Source organism: Scatophagus argus, chromosome 23, assembly GCF_020382885.2.
Source record: "Scatophagus argus isolate fScaArg1 chromosome 23, fScaArg1.pri, whole genome shotgun sequence".
NCBI lineage: Eukaryota > Metazoa > Chordata > Actinopteri > Scatophagidae > Scatophagus > Scatophagus argus.
Genome location: NC_058515.1, coordinates 1,160,495 through 1,173,690, shown reverse-complemented (window position 1 = coordinate 1,173,690; position 13,196 = coordinate 1,160,495). Strand labels below are relative to the sequence as shown.

General features: G+C 41.8%; 2 protein-coding genes across 2 annotated transcripts; both read right to left on the bottom strand.

The window, feature by feature from the left end:
- Positions 1-1,206: 1,206 nt before the first annotated feature.
- Positions 1,207-4,615, bottom strand: kcnk7 (potassium channel, subfamily K, member 7). The gene is given in 5 exon segments (XM_046381625.1): positions 1,207-2,353; positions 2,356-2,516; positions 4,321-4,458; positions 4,460-4,506; positions 4,508-4,615. Coding segments are annotated over 5 exon segments (585 nt in total). The 3' UTR covers positions 1,207-2,222.
- A 180-nt stretch (positions 4,616-4,795) lies between these two features.
- On the bottom strand, positions 4,796-12,430 carry taf6l (TAF6-like RNA polymerase II, p300/CBP-associated factor (PCAF)-associated factor). Its single transcript, XM_046380954.1, has 12 exons — positions 12,273-12,430; positions 11,501-11,669; positions 11,280-11,366; positions 11,029-11,179; positions 10,889-10,939; positions 10,094-10,188; positions 9,940-10,014; positions 8,503-8,723; positions 7,855-7,987; positions 7,537-7,665; positions 6,201-6,697; positions 4,796-6,108 (listed from the first exon to the last, which is right to left on the bottom strand). The coding sequence occupies exons 2-12, from the start codon at positions 11,645-11,647 to the stop codon at positions 5,763-5,765; spliced, it is 1,932 nt and encodes a 643-aa protein (XP_046236910.1). The 5' UTR covers positions 11,648-11,669; positions 12,273-12,430; the 3' UTR covers positions 4,796-5,762.
- Between the last annotated feature and the right edge of the window lie 766 nt (positions 12,431-13,196).

The window sequence follows — 13,196 nt, the reverse complement described above, 5'->3', positions numbered from 1 at the left end:
ACTTGAGTCAATGTTGGGTGGGCCTGAAGACTGCAAGTTTGAAGACAAATCTGTTGGTGTGGAGTTAGGCAGAAGTGAGCTTACCAGACCTCTGTTACTGCTCCTCATTTCTGCTCCATGCTACATTAGCCACTACTAACCCAACGCAGTGAAACTGTGAAACTGTTGGTTGAAATGCATTGTGGGCATGACAACAGAAATTTTTGAGAGAGAAGAAGAATGTGGGGGAGGATAAAAAGACAATATCTCTGGTTCTTTTTTGATTGAAGGAGGAGTACTCTCTTAAAGAAGAATTACACTCTTTTACAACATCAATAATGATAACACTGCACTCACAAAAGTAATTGCTGAGATCACTACTTATTTCTAAATGAAATCTGATGGGGCATGTGACAACAGCATTCTGGTTAGAGACACGTTTATCCAGATTAAAACAGAAAACAACCACAAATGTTGCGAATATTCCCTCATTACAAAGTAAATGTTTGTACACACAATTTCAGCAACTATGGTATGTTCAAGTTGATGGATGTTAACAGACAGTTTGGGTCATATTTTTGCATTACATTTTCCCTTCCAGTAAAGTTCAGCTAACATGTGAGTTTGTTTGCATCCTGTCTGCCAACTGTTTGCATTTCCTCCCCTTAAATTACAACACTGAGATGTGGCTTTGTGACACCTTGTGGTCAGTGTTGTACCTCCTCTTTATTATAGCAACGTATGTAAAATCTGTTTTATCTCAATTTATCTCAATTAGTTTAAGTGATTTTCTTAAATTACATCATTTCTTACAGTCCCCAATACCTCAGTTTTTTAAACCCAATGGTTTCATGGTTACCACAAATGTACACGTTGATATAAACTTGACAGAGACTGAAATGTTGTCTTCTGTATATGAAAAGTGAAAGCTGTTAATGTAACTGTTTATGTATTTATTGACTACAGGGCAAAGAAAGGTTGAGATAACTACCCCATCTTCAGCAGTACATTATAGTAAATTACAGTAACTATAGTTATAGTAAAGCTATTGGGATAGCATTCTTTATTGCCATTGTACAGAACATACAATGAAATTCAGGTGCACTCAAGAATTGGGCTCAGTATAAAAAAAAGCTATAAAATAAATAAATAATGTTCTCATTTCATTCACACAAAACCCGTGTTTGTCATTCACACAACCCACATTCATTTTTTTTTACTACACACTATTGCCAACCTATGCAGTTAAAAAGATTAAAAACCAAATTGTTAAATATTGCACATAGATATTATTCATAAATTGTAAGTTATCACACATTAGTGGGGTGTACTTTCAGTTTGGAGTTTAGCATGATGATGAATAGAATAAAAACTGTTCAAGAATCTTGTAGAGCAGCGTTGAAATGAAAAACATACGGTGCCTATAAAGAGCATTCACCCTTGGATGTTTTATATATTTATGCAATCATGCGTTTTATATCATATATTTGGAACTGACTGACGTTACTCTGTAGAAATCTGTTTTCACCTTGACATTAAAGAGGAATTTTTTCGATAAGTTTTTGTCAAAAACCCAAAGTCTAAAAGCAATAAAACAGGAAAACATCCAATGGGGTGAATCATTTTTTAATAGACACTGTTTATGAATTAAAGCTTGAAAACCAACAATTACCTGAGTGTAAGTAAGCAATTTAAACAAAGCTGTTTTGTTTTTGTTAAAATGTACCCAGAATGAGATCAAAAAAGGTCACATTCTGAAAACCTAAAAGACTGACTGTTACGTGCTGAAAGTATCTTCACTCAGGCAGTTTATTGTAAAGAAGACAGAATAGCAGACTGTGCCTCCTCAAAATTTCAGAATTTGGTAAAGGACTGATTGTGTGTGTTATTAAACTGTTTACTCGTGTATTGCTTTAAGTGAACATTGTAAAACTGTATGTTAGAGTACATTGTGCTGGTCAAGAATTCCCCAGCCTGATTACCTAAATCATACGCAGGATTGCACTCATGACCTACAGTTTGTGCTAATGTAGTAGTAATGTAACAATTCAGTTTTAAAGTTAAGCTTCACATCAGTGCACAGACAAATTCAGAACACGTGATTTGAATTCAAATGGCTGGTGGCAGATGTTTGACCTAGAACTTGATAAAACTGGACTGGAGTGTACTGCATGTACACCTGAATATTTAAATACTTCGACGTTGTAAATCAGACACTGATGTGTTGTAAACAGCTGTGTAAGTCAATAGTTTTCTGAGATTCTGGCTCTGTGAAGGTCTGTGTCAATAGATGTGCATGAGCGAGGGCTCAACAGCTCTAATGGAGTGGAGGAGATGGTACAGATGGACTGGGATTACTGAGGCTCCTCTTCATTGTCAATTCATTAAAACTGACACCTTCCTGCTCTGCATACTGAGAAGCAGAAAAAAGCCTCATCACCGCACAGACCTGGGGAATCTGCAGTACAGTATCCTTTAAGGTAACAATCACCACCAGCCCCACCAGCAGGTAACCTGGGGAGAGAGGAGAACATTTTTTTTTTCATTTTAAAACAAAAATAAATATAATAATAATAATATGTCCAGTTCTATTGAGTTTTGCATTCCCAAAATGCAGGGCTACTTGTGGTTCCTAGAGTCTTCAAAAGTAGATTGGGAACCAGAGCCTTTAGTTATCAAGCTCCTCTGCTATGGAACCATCTTTCCATTTCTGTCCAGGAGGTGGACACCATCTCTACATTTAAGAGTGGACTTAAAACTTTCTTTTTTGATAAAGTAGTAGTTAGGGCTGGCCTAGGCCGGCCCCTAGTTATGCTGCTATAGACTACTGGGGGCCCTCCCATGACGCACTGAGCTCTTTCTTCCTCTCCCTCTCCTTCTGCACACATTCATGTCCCATTAATGCATATCACTAACTCAACTTCTTCCCTGGAGTCCCTGTGCTTTCTCATCTTGCAGGTTCCCATGGATCGTGGTTGGACCTCCTGCTGCGGTCCTGCTCGAAACTTACTGCGACTACTGTTTAGTGATAAACTACTTTGATTCTATTACTACTCTGTACAGCTACTGTCATTATTATTGTTGCCAAGATTGCTATCAAAATCACCATAATACCTTCTGTATACTTCATTGTCATTATCATTATCTACAGTTCAAATACTTCTAGTATTATTACTGCTGCTATGCATCTCTGCTTATGTGCTCCTTCTCTCACGTCCCACCCCCCTCTCTCTCTCCCTCTCTCTCAACCCAACTGGTCAAGGCAGATGGCCGCCCATCTTGAGCTGGGGTCTGCTCCGAGGTTTCTGCCTTCTAAAAGGCAGTTTTTCTCCACTACTGTCGCTAGGTGGTTGCTCAAAGGGGAATGTTGGGTTCTCTCTGTTACAATTTAATTAAAGAGTTTGGTCTAGACCTGCTCTAATTGGAAAGTGTCATGAGATAACTTTTGTTGTGAATTGGCGCTATATAAATAAACTGAATTGAAAACTGAACTGAATTGAATTATTGCAACTCCCTATCATCAGGCTGCCCTAGTCTGTCTCCAAAGGCTCTCCAGCCAATTTAGAATGCTGCAGCATGCATCCTCACAAGAATTAGGATAAGAGATCATATCTCTCCTGTATTGGCTTCTCTAAACTGGCTGAATCCAGAATAGAATTTAAAATTCTTCTCCTCACATACAGAGCCCTTAATGGTCAGGCACCTTTGCATCTCTCTAAAGCTTGGCTACGGCCCTGAGAGTGCCTTTCCCGTATTTCATTCTGTCCATGGTGGTGACATGATTTTCATCATACAGCTGCAGTAGTTTCTATGTGCAATAATTATTTACAAAGCTACTAGTAACTATAGTGGTAAGATACAAAAATGTTGTCGCTTTATGTCATTGTAAAGTGAACGTAAACAAGCTATCCAACTTCACCTTGGCAAACTGATATAATCGTGATCAATAATGAAAACATTCACTAGTTGCAGCGCTATCAACCAGGCGGTCGCAGCAGAAGGCCGTCTATGCTGAGTCTGGTTCTGCTCGAGGTTTCTGCCTGTTAAAAGGAAGTTTTTCCTCGCCACTGTCGCCAAATGCTTACTCATTGTGGGGTTTTGCCCTGGGACCTGTTTCTGATTCTCTTCTTTTTGGTTGTTTTTTGTTGTTGTTGTTGAGTGTCTTGAGATAACTATGTTATGAATTGGCACTTTAAATAAAATTGAATTGAATTGAATTTTACCCCGACCAGTCCAGGGTGTACCCCGCCTCTCGCCTGTAGTAAGCTGGGATAGGCTCCAGCTCCCCCGCGACCCTGACGGATAAGCGGTATAGAAAATGGATGGATGGATGAATCTTACCCATGGTGGTCAGCGTGAAAATGACAGAACAAGAGTGATGATGTGAAATGACAGCAGCTCACATCAGTATCAGCCTTCAGAACATGTACATCACTGCGATGAGCAGAGAGGGCTTTCCCCAGCAGTTCACTCAGTCTGTTCCTCCACACCAGCCCTCAGGTCCTTCTCCACCAGCTATTCCCAAGCACGTGAACGCCATACCTCCCAACACAATGAAGACCAGGTAGCAGAGAACCAGCCAGGCAAATGCATTGACCTGACAGAACAGCCACAGCGAAGACACAAGCTGGGCCATTGTTGCTTCTGACTGCTTTGTTTCTCTACACACTGCAACCAGATACTGAAGGCTAGTCAGGCTCTAAAGGGAAAGCAGGTCAGACATGGTCAGAAATAGATCAGGTAAAAACAATCTGAAATTACACAGGCCAGCCATACATTCATGGGCTAAAAAGCATAAAGATTTTTAAAATCGCAATATGATTTTTTTTTTTATTCTTTTTTTATTAACAACAATGTGAAAGATGTCACTTTTTTTCCCCAAACACAAGGCAGGCCTATATGCTGTCCACAGTTTAACTTTTTAAATCATGTATCAAAAGCACACTCTCTTGTTCCAGCTTCTCACATATAAGGACATCATGCTTCTCTATCACTGTAAGGTGAACATATCTGGCTTCTTGAATGTTGGTTGGAAACAAAACATATTTGAATAATGGATATTTTTACAATGTATCAAATGGCAGTGTGAAAACAATGGGGCAATGTGAAATGTGTATGGATGACCCTTCAGATAATTATCTGAGAATCTGCAGCTCCTCTCGGCTTTCCAGAGGTTTATAGTGAGTTTCGGCTTATTGTTTAGCTGTCTGGCACAAACTGTTCTGGTTCATGCTCACTGCTCCAACAGTATCGTTTTCAGTCACACAGGCAGATGCTTTCAGAGGAAAAGCTCTAAAATGCCACTGTACACTACCTGAGTAGCAGCAAACAGCAGACACACACACTTAGAGACTAGCTGGTGAACATAATGGAGAGCTGAGTCCAATGTTTTCTCAAAACAGAGCTAAAAGGAGAGCGATGCAGGACTTGTAATCATCAGGGGACAAAAAGACGACTCTAAATGACTGAAAACATTACTCTGTAAACAAACAGACAGAAAACAGCCACGGTAAGTTTTTAAGAATTGCTTAAATGATGTCAAAATGAGAATTAAAAACAACTGAAATATTTCTATAATTATAATTATAATTATAATCTATAATTATAATTGTATGCACTGTGTTTTAGTGGTTGCAGTCTGCACAGTGTCACTTTGTATTAACTCTTACTAAAAAGTGTAATCATTTTTTGTGACACAACAACGTTTTGGTAGCTTGAGCTGAAAAACATTATGAGCTTGCTAAAGTCTTTGTAGGGATGCAATCTGAAGCTCAGTTCTGAGACTAGAGAGGGAGATGTAACGAGTAATGGGAACACGCCCAGCGGCGTACAGGTTTGCCCACCCTGCCAATGACAGGAAGTTTGTGGGCATAGGCTCGTGGTGGGATGGCAGAAAGAGGCGGAGTTGGGGCAAAAGTGGTCTGGAAGGGACGGCGCCCTTGGCAGCGGCGACCCATTTGCCGTCCGCCAATGAGGAAGGAAAACGCAGGAGGTCCTGTCTGAGGCGAGGTGAATCGAGCTTTGGGGAAAACATCACGAGACAGGCCTGCCGAACGCTGGCCTGAACGGGACAAGGAAGATCTGGAGCGCTGCACAGAGGATGAGGAGGAGGAGGAGCGAGCCAGGGACCTGGAGGAGAAAGGACGGGCAGCTACATTCAGATCCGCAAATCCAAATTCAGTCGTTTGGTTTTCAAGAAGGGTTAGTGTTGTTTTCTGTACCTTCCTGATCCAGTAGCTGCCAGGCTGGGCGGAGGCGGATCGGTGCGAGGACTCCCATCCTGTCTGGGGCTGATGTTGAGGTTGGCAGTTAGCTGTGGCATCTTTCGGGTGGTGTCAGAGTTGGAGCCAGGGCCAGGGGGGTCTTTTCTGGCATCACTGAGCTGGGATGGGGTGCAGGGAGGGTAGCTGCCAAACCCAGGTCCTGTACTAAACCTGACTGCCAGACTGTCTCCAAAGAAGGAGTAGAGCTCACAGTACATGGCAGGGAGAGGGACAGGAGTCCACTCCTCCCAAGGACAGCCTGCCCCGCCTGCCTGAAGGTGGCTGGCGATTCCCAAGGCAGCCTCTGACGGAGGCTCTGGAGGGGGGCTGAGGCCTGGGGAGCTCACCCTGTAACCCATAGCACCCACCACCGAGCCCGGCTGACCACTGGAGACTCCCTCTGCTGGCTGAGACAGAGACAGGGCCTTCATCTTCAGCAGACGTTCCACCGCCACCTGCACAACACACAGGACAACAGAGCGAAGGCGTAAACAGCTGCTACGGATTAGGGATCCCTCCTCTGTTGCTCCCCCTGAGGTTTCTTCCATTTTTTCCTGTTAAAGGCTTTTCTGGGAGTTTTTCCTTAGTCGATGTGAGGGTCGAAGGGCAGAGGATGTTGCTGATGTTATGTTAAGCCCTTTGAGACAAACTGCTTGTAAAAATGGGCTGTACAAATAAAGTTGTCTTGTCTAAGTCATGTGGCGAATCGGAGCTGAATATTCATGCTTCTACATACCTTACAACTGTATACAAAAAAATACAGAATGAAGTTTGCTGGGCACATTCATGGTCTCAGCAATACGTCATTTTTGATCTTTTGTCTAGCGCCACAAACTTCACATTTTAGTCGCAGAAAATATACCAAAGCAATATTTTGGTCTTTTTATAATCGAGGAGGGAATTTAAGCAGCACTAAAACTTGTGTATGTAATTATCTCTGCAGTGCCACAATTCTTCCAAGACGCCCCAGCATACATATCAGATTCAGGTTCTGTAATGTAATATTTATAATAACTTAAATTATGTAAATCTTGTGTTTTCAGCTTGTTCCTCTGAAAGGTGGGGGGGTAAGAAATAATAGTAATTGTAATAATAATAGTGCAGTTTTAGCAATGTAGCCTGTAGGGCAGAGGTGTTCAACCTGAGTACAAGGCACCTAATGTTTTTAGTCAATGCAAAAATATTGAGACAATGATTACTGTCAGTAAGGGTTTCGAGAAAAACTGAGTAATAAAATAGAGTCTTGTGGATGATCACTGTGTGAAAATACTTCTCCACCCATTACAGTACTGACCAGGATGGCTCCATACACCTTATGTCCATCTGCTTTGACCTGGGCATTGGAAACAGAGTAGTCATCCAGCACAGCCTGGAGATTGGCCCAATAGGCAGGAAGGTGTGGGAAAAGCACTCTCTCAACAGCCTGGCAATATACACACACACACACACACACACACACGCACACATTAATGCAGAGATTATTCTCAGACAGATTCAGACAGACTACTGGGGAGACATGGGAGGAGAGCATTTAGACAACAGACAATCTCTGAATGTAAATCAAATTAAAGGGATATTCCAAATGACGATGAGATGGAAGCAGTGAACATACCTTCCATCCCAGAGCATGAAGCCCCACCACAGCGCCATAGTGGGAGCAGAGTGGTCTCACTGGGTCAGACAGAACCTTTTGGAGTGACAACAGGATCTGATGATAGAGACCACTCACCAGATCACCATGAGTCCTGGAAAAAGAAAGAAAGACAACAATGTAAAGGAATGCCTGCTGGATGTGTAAATTTCTGTTTACTAACTTGTTTACTGTTACAGCATTTAAAAGCGATGGCATGTCAGATGTTTTATTTACGTCAACTGTCCCCCAAAAAGGGAGGACAAAGCTAGTCAATTTGAAAACATAGTCCATGAAGTTTTGAATCTAACAGGAACCACAAAATTAGCCTTTGGCCCATTTGCCAATAAGACAGAGACATTTTGGTGTTACATTAAAAATTCAGGAATCAATCAGTGAGTCTCATCTAACTACAACTTATGATTATTTTCATTATCGATTCATCTGCTGAATATTGTTTCATGTAATCACTCAAAAGTGTAAAATGTCCATAAAAATATAATAAAAGCACAGGAGACATTGTGTGTTTACTATTGCTTTAGAAAAGAAAAGCAGGAACAAACCTGCCAACTTTGGGAAAATACACTATGTAGGCAAAAGTATTGGTATGGGGCCGTTTTTCATGCTCACCAGAAGATGTGGCTGAGGAGCAGGGCGGCGTAGTCCCTGAGGGTCCAGTGGTCATTGAGTGGGTTGATGGAGGCAGCCAGCGGCTCCAGGATGCAGTACATGACGCTTGAGACCAGGCTGCGCACGTATGAGCCCAGGTACAGGAAAGGGTTCTGGACCAGGCTCTTCACCATGTGGAGAAGCCTGTTGAGCTGCTCCAGGTCATGACTTACTGATTTCACCTGGACACAAACAACAACACAACTGCATAAAAAAAAAAAAAAAAAAATCTCATTCGGCTCTTGGCTGGCATTCATTTCAGACCCTGTACCATAACGAAAAAAACGGGGATTAAAGTTCAACACCTGAAGTAAATGAACCAATAAAGACTCAATACTCAAATACATAGACAGGTTCAACTGTCTATCAAAATAAACAGTGCAGCCCTTTCACTAATACTTTTCCTGATGATATTCTCTTAGGGAATATGCTATATATACAAGCTTTATTTATGCTGTTAGCAATGTCATCAAACAAAGTCATCTAATTACTATTATTATAAAATTATAAAAATATATTATTATAATCATGAGTGACTTCGATATATTTCCACATTATTATTAATATAATTATTATTACCAATACTAATACTTCTCTTATTACTGTTACCATTACTGTATTGCACTGTTCAGTATGCCTGACCCACCCCACCCCTTCTCTTTCAATCTCACACCCCAACCGGTCAAGGCAGATGGCCGCCCATCTAGAGCCGGGGTCTGGTCCAAGGTTTCTGCCTTCCAGAAAAATTAAAGAGTTTGTTCTAGACCTTGATTTGGGAAAAAAACAAAGTGATCTCCATGTAACTTTCATTATGGGACAGGGTCAGACCTGAATGCAGTTCTTGAGTACAATGTTTAAAAATGCTATCTCAAGTTTAAAGTTAAATAGCTTGACCATGAAGCAGCTGTCATGTCAACAGGATCTTAAGAGTTCACCGAGTGGTAAAGTAAATATATGTACTTATGAATTTTATTGTATTATTTGTAGCAACACCCGTTGCACTTTGCTTTAATATTTTTTATTATTTTCTTCATAGACCTCCATTATAGCAACCCGTTTCTCTTGACTTAAGAAGGTTATACACTATTGGTCCTTTTTGTGCGGAAGAAGAGTCAAATGATGCACCAAACTCCCTTTTAATGGGAAAGCACACAGAGCCTGAAGCAAAATGCCTGAGCGAACAAAAAAGTTGATGACCACCATTGCAATACTAATTATCTCTGACTGAGATTTTAGGTTTTAATAGCTCCCACACACACAGCAAACCTGGCTATGACGAACTAGCTTCATAGCATACCCTTTCAGTTAGTATCCCAACATACGCTGCCATGGTTACTGAATTATGCTGAATTTGCCTTATGGAACCAGATCATAACAAAGTTCAGATGACAAACATACCCCACTGATGACATAAACAAAGTACGGAAGGAGGGCAGCGATTTTGGAGTTGGACTGGAGGTCCAGCAGAGCCACCTGAAATACACAGAAGAAAAATGTTTGATCGCAGTGTTCAGCCACAGAGAATGTCTGGCTCTATTCAGCAGGAGTCTACCTTCATGAGGTGGGGGTCCTCTCCCAGAATGGCCCGTGTGATCTGCTGGTAGTACTTCAACAAGTCATCCGACAGAGACTGCACTGCTGTGGGAACTGTGACAAGTCAACAGTCAGGATGCACAAACACAGACTGATACGCTCAGATGCAGAACAGGAATCACTAAGAATGTCCCTTTGGATACAATCAAGGTGTTACAGGCTGCATGTCAGGCAGTTTATGAGATCCACATGAGCAGCTGTTTTTGCACCTTACCAGCAAAACTGCAAACATAATAGGAGGATAACATTCAATATCTCAAGAATGGAGAATTAACATTTAGCATATAGCAAAATGGTTGGAGCCCAGAATTTTCTCCAGAGTGACATTTCTTAAGGCTGAGCGTTGCATGTTGCTTCACCAGTAAGAGATTTCTACCTCTTCATACCCTTTTCCTTTAACATCCCCCCCATCCATTTTCTATACCACTTTATCACCAGTCGATCGCAGGGCCAACACACAAGGACAGACAATCAGACACACTTCCACACTCACACTAAGGGGCAATGTAGAGCAGTCAGTTAACCTGTGCATGTTTTTGGGACTGTGGGAGGAAGTCGGAGCACCTGAAGAAAACCCACGCAGGCACAGGGAGAACATGCAATCTCAACACAGAAAGGCCCAGACTGGGACTTGAACCCTAAATCCTCTTTGCTGTGAGGTGACAGCGCTCTTTCATTTAACATAAATAGAGGAAAGGCAATATTGCCTACTGTGTGTGTTGAACCCAGTAATCATAATGTGTGTAAGTCTTACCCGTTCCCTGAGGCTCAAGGTTGCCTTTCCCATCAAGGTAAGACACATTCACTGAAGGGAAAAGAAAACAGGAAAATTATTAGTAGAAAATACCTCCTGTTTGAAAGATATGAATCATCAAATCATCGGTGGTGTCATACCTCGCACCATGGTCTCAGCACAGCCCTTGGGAATATTGGTGGCCAATGCCAACTCAACTAGATTGATGTCCCGATCCTCAACAAAGAAAAGCTCCCCTTCTTTAACCGAACGGAAAGGAAGAGCATCCTGGGCCCCGTAGCCGCAGATAGCCTGATGAACACACAGAGATAAATAAAGTGAAGGCTGTAACATGTTCATGTCCACATCACACCGACCACGCAGATGGACGTGAAAATCACAAGATTCTCACCTCCACGTTGCTCCAGCGCAGAGCTCTGTTTAAGTCCTCCACTGTCAGCTTCCTCCTCTTTGCATGTCTCATAAACTGAGAGCTGCTCTGTGTGCGTCCAAAAACAACGCACCATTAATACTGCATGTCCATATGAATAACTTGTACCGCACTCATACACATTTTAACACATATGCTCTGCTCTGAAATGAGTTACAGTCACCCGTCCATCCAGCACTGACCTGTGTTGCCTCCCGAAGCCGGTAACACACGTCCTCAGCCAGAAGAGCGGCCACATCGTCGGCGAGCTCCACGCCTGCACTCTCGGCCATGAGTCTGACGGACTCCCGGGAAACCTCGGCGAAGCGGCGCTCCTCCCGGTCTGCCATGCTCACGACAACCGCTCAAAAGCTGCTAAGGAAAAACATTTTACTAGTGCGTAGCGTTTCGGTTGCGACAGAGGGAAGTCCAGTCTGTACAGTGCTTGTTTACACTAACGCTTTCTTTTGCATTTTCTCAAATAAAAAGGCAGCGTGTAAGGCGATGGGGGACACCGTAGAAAAAGCTCATGTAGCTGACGCATTATAGCTTAGATTTAGAGTTGATTAAAATGGAGTTGTGTTTGGCGGATCAGCTATGTCCCGAACTTGCAAGAACACACATTAGATTCGTTGCAGGTCTTGGCTAGTGTTGCATCTATTGTGCATTGGCAACAAAAAGCAAAGATTTTTTTCAATTACCGCATTTTTCAGTGGAATTTGGTATAGACAGCGGACTCACTGTCTAGTGTACTAACAAAATGAAAAATATAAAAGTGACTTAAGCAAAAGGTATCTACGTTATCGTGACTCAAAGACAACCACCACTGTTTGGTGTATAAGAGTCTGTTACTGTATTATTTAGACAAAACAGCCATTACTATACCAGTGGTAGCTAGCTCAGACCACATAAGATGCTAATAGCAACCGATAGAGACAATGCAACGCAAGATATTAAATATTAAACTGGCTTTACCTTCGTAGGTGGACCTGCCCAAGGTTGAATAGGTCTATCCTTTGAGTCAGTATGCCAGTTTACATCGCATAACGACTATCTACAGTAGGCAGTCTATTAGTATTGACAACTTAGTAAGCGTTGGTACATCCTTCTTCTTATACTTTAGGTTTGATTGGCGGTTGACAAACCAGCTTAAAGGCGCATTACCGCCACCTACCGGAGTAGAGTGTGGAGCAGTAGATTGGCAGAAGATTAAAAACCATCAATCCATTAATCCTGTTTCTGGTCCAGAATGTCCTGTCCTTTTGGTTCCTACCCAGCCTCTTTCCTACATTTTTCTGAATATCATAACATGTCTTTCTGTTTTTTTATCCCAATATTTTCGTCATACTTTTTGCATTTGTCTGTATATGATTGTTTTACCCCCAGCTTTAGTCAAAGAGATCATGCTTACAGTTTGAAGTGGAGGGATTGTTTGGCCAGATTATTAACATTATTTCCTTCTACCCCAACATGAGAAGGAATCCAAATGTAAGCAAAGCTTCAGACCCTTATTCTGATTTAAGTAGCCTATAATAAACGGTGAATTTCAACAAGAGGATCTTAATAGCATGACTTTCCAGATTTAATGATTGTGAGTGCTGCCCAAGTATCAGATGCAATTAATAAACATTTTTTTTCTTTTAATCAAAGACCTACTAGCTCAGCTGCATATATTAACAGGTGGTCTGTGGTTCTTTTAACAGCACCCTCACATTACTGGATTAAAATGGCAGTTCCCGTACCTCCAGTCCCAGGATCTTTTGAGCCTCCTGTAAAAACCACCAGTTTATCTGCATGGTGCTGCTTAGTGTAATTTTGTGGTTTCCTCACACCAGGTGCCAGCATGTTTGGATTTATTCCTAAATTGTTGCTGTATGTTTAAAACCATTAATGCCATCA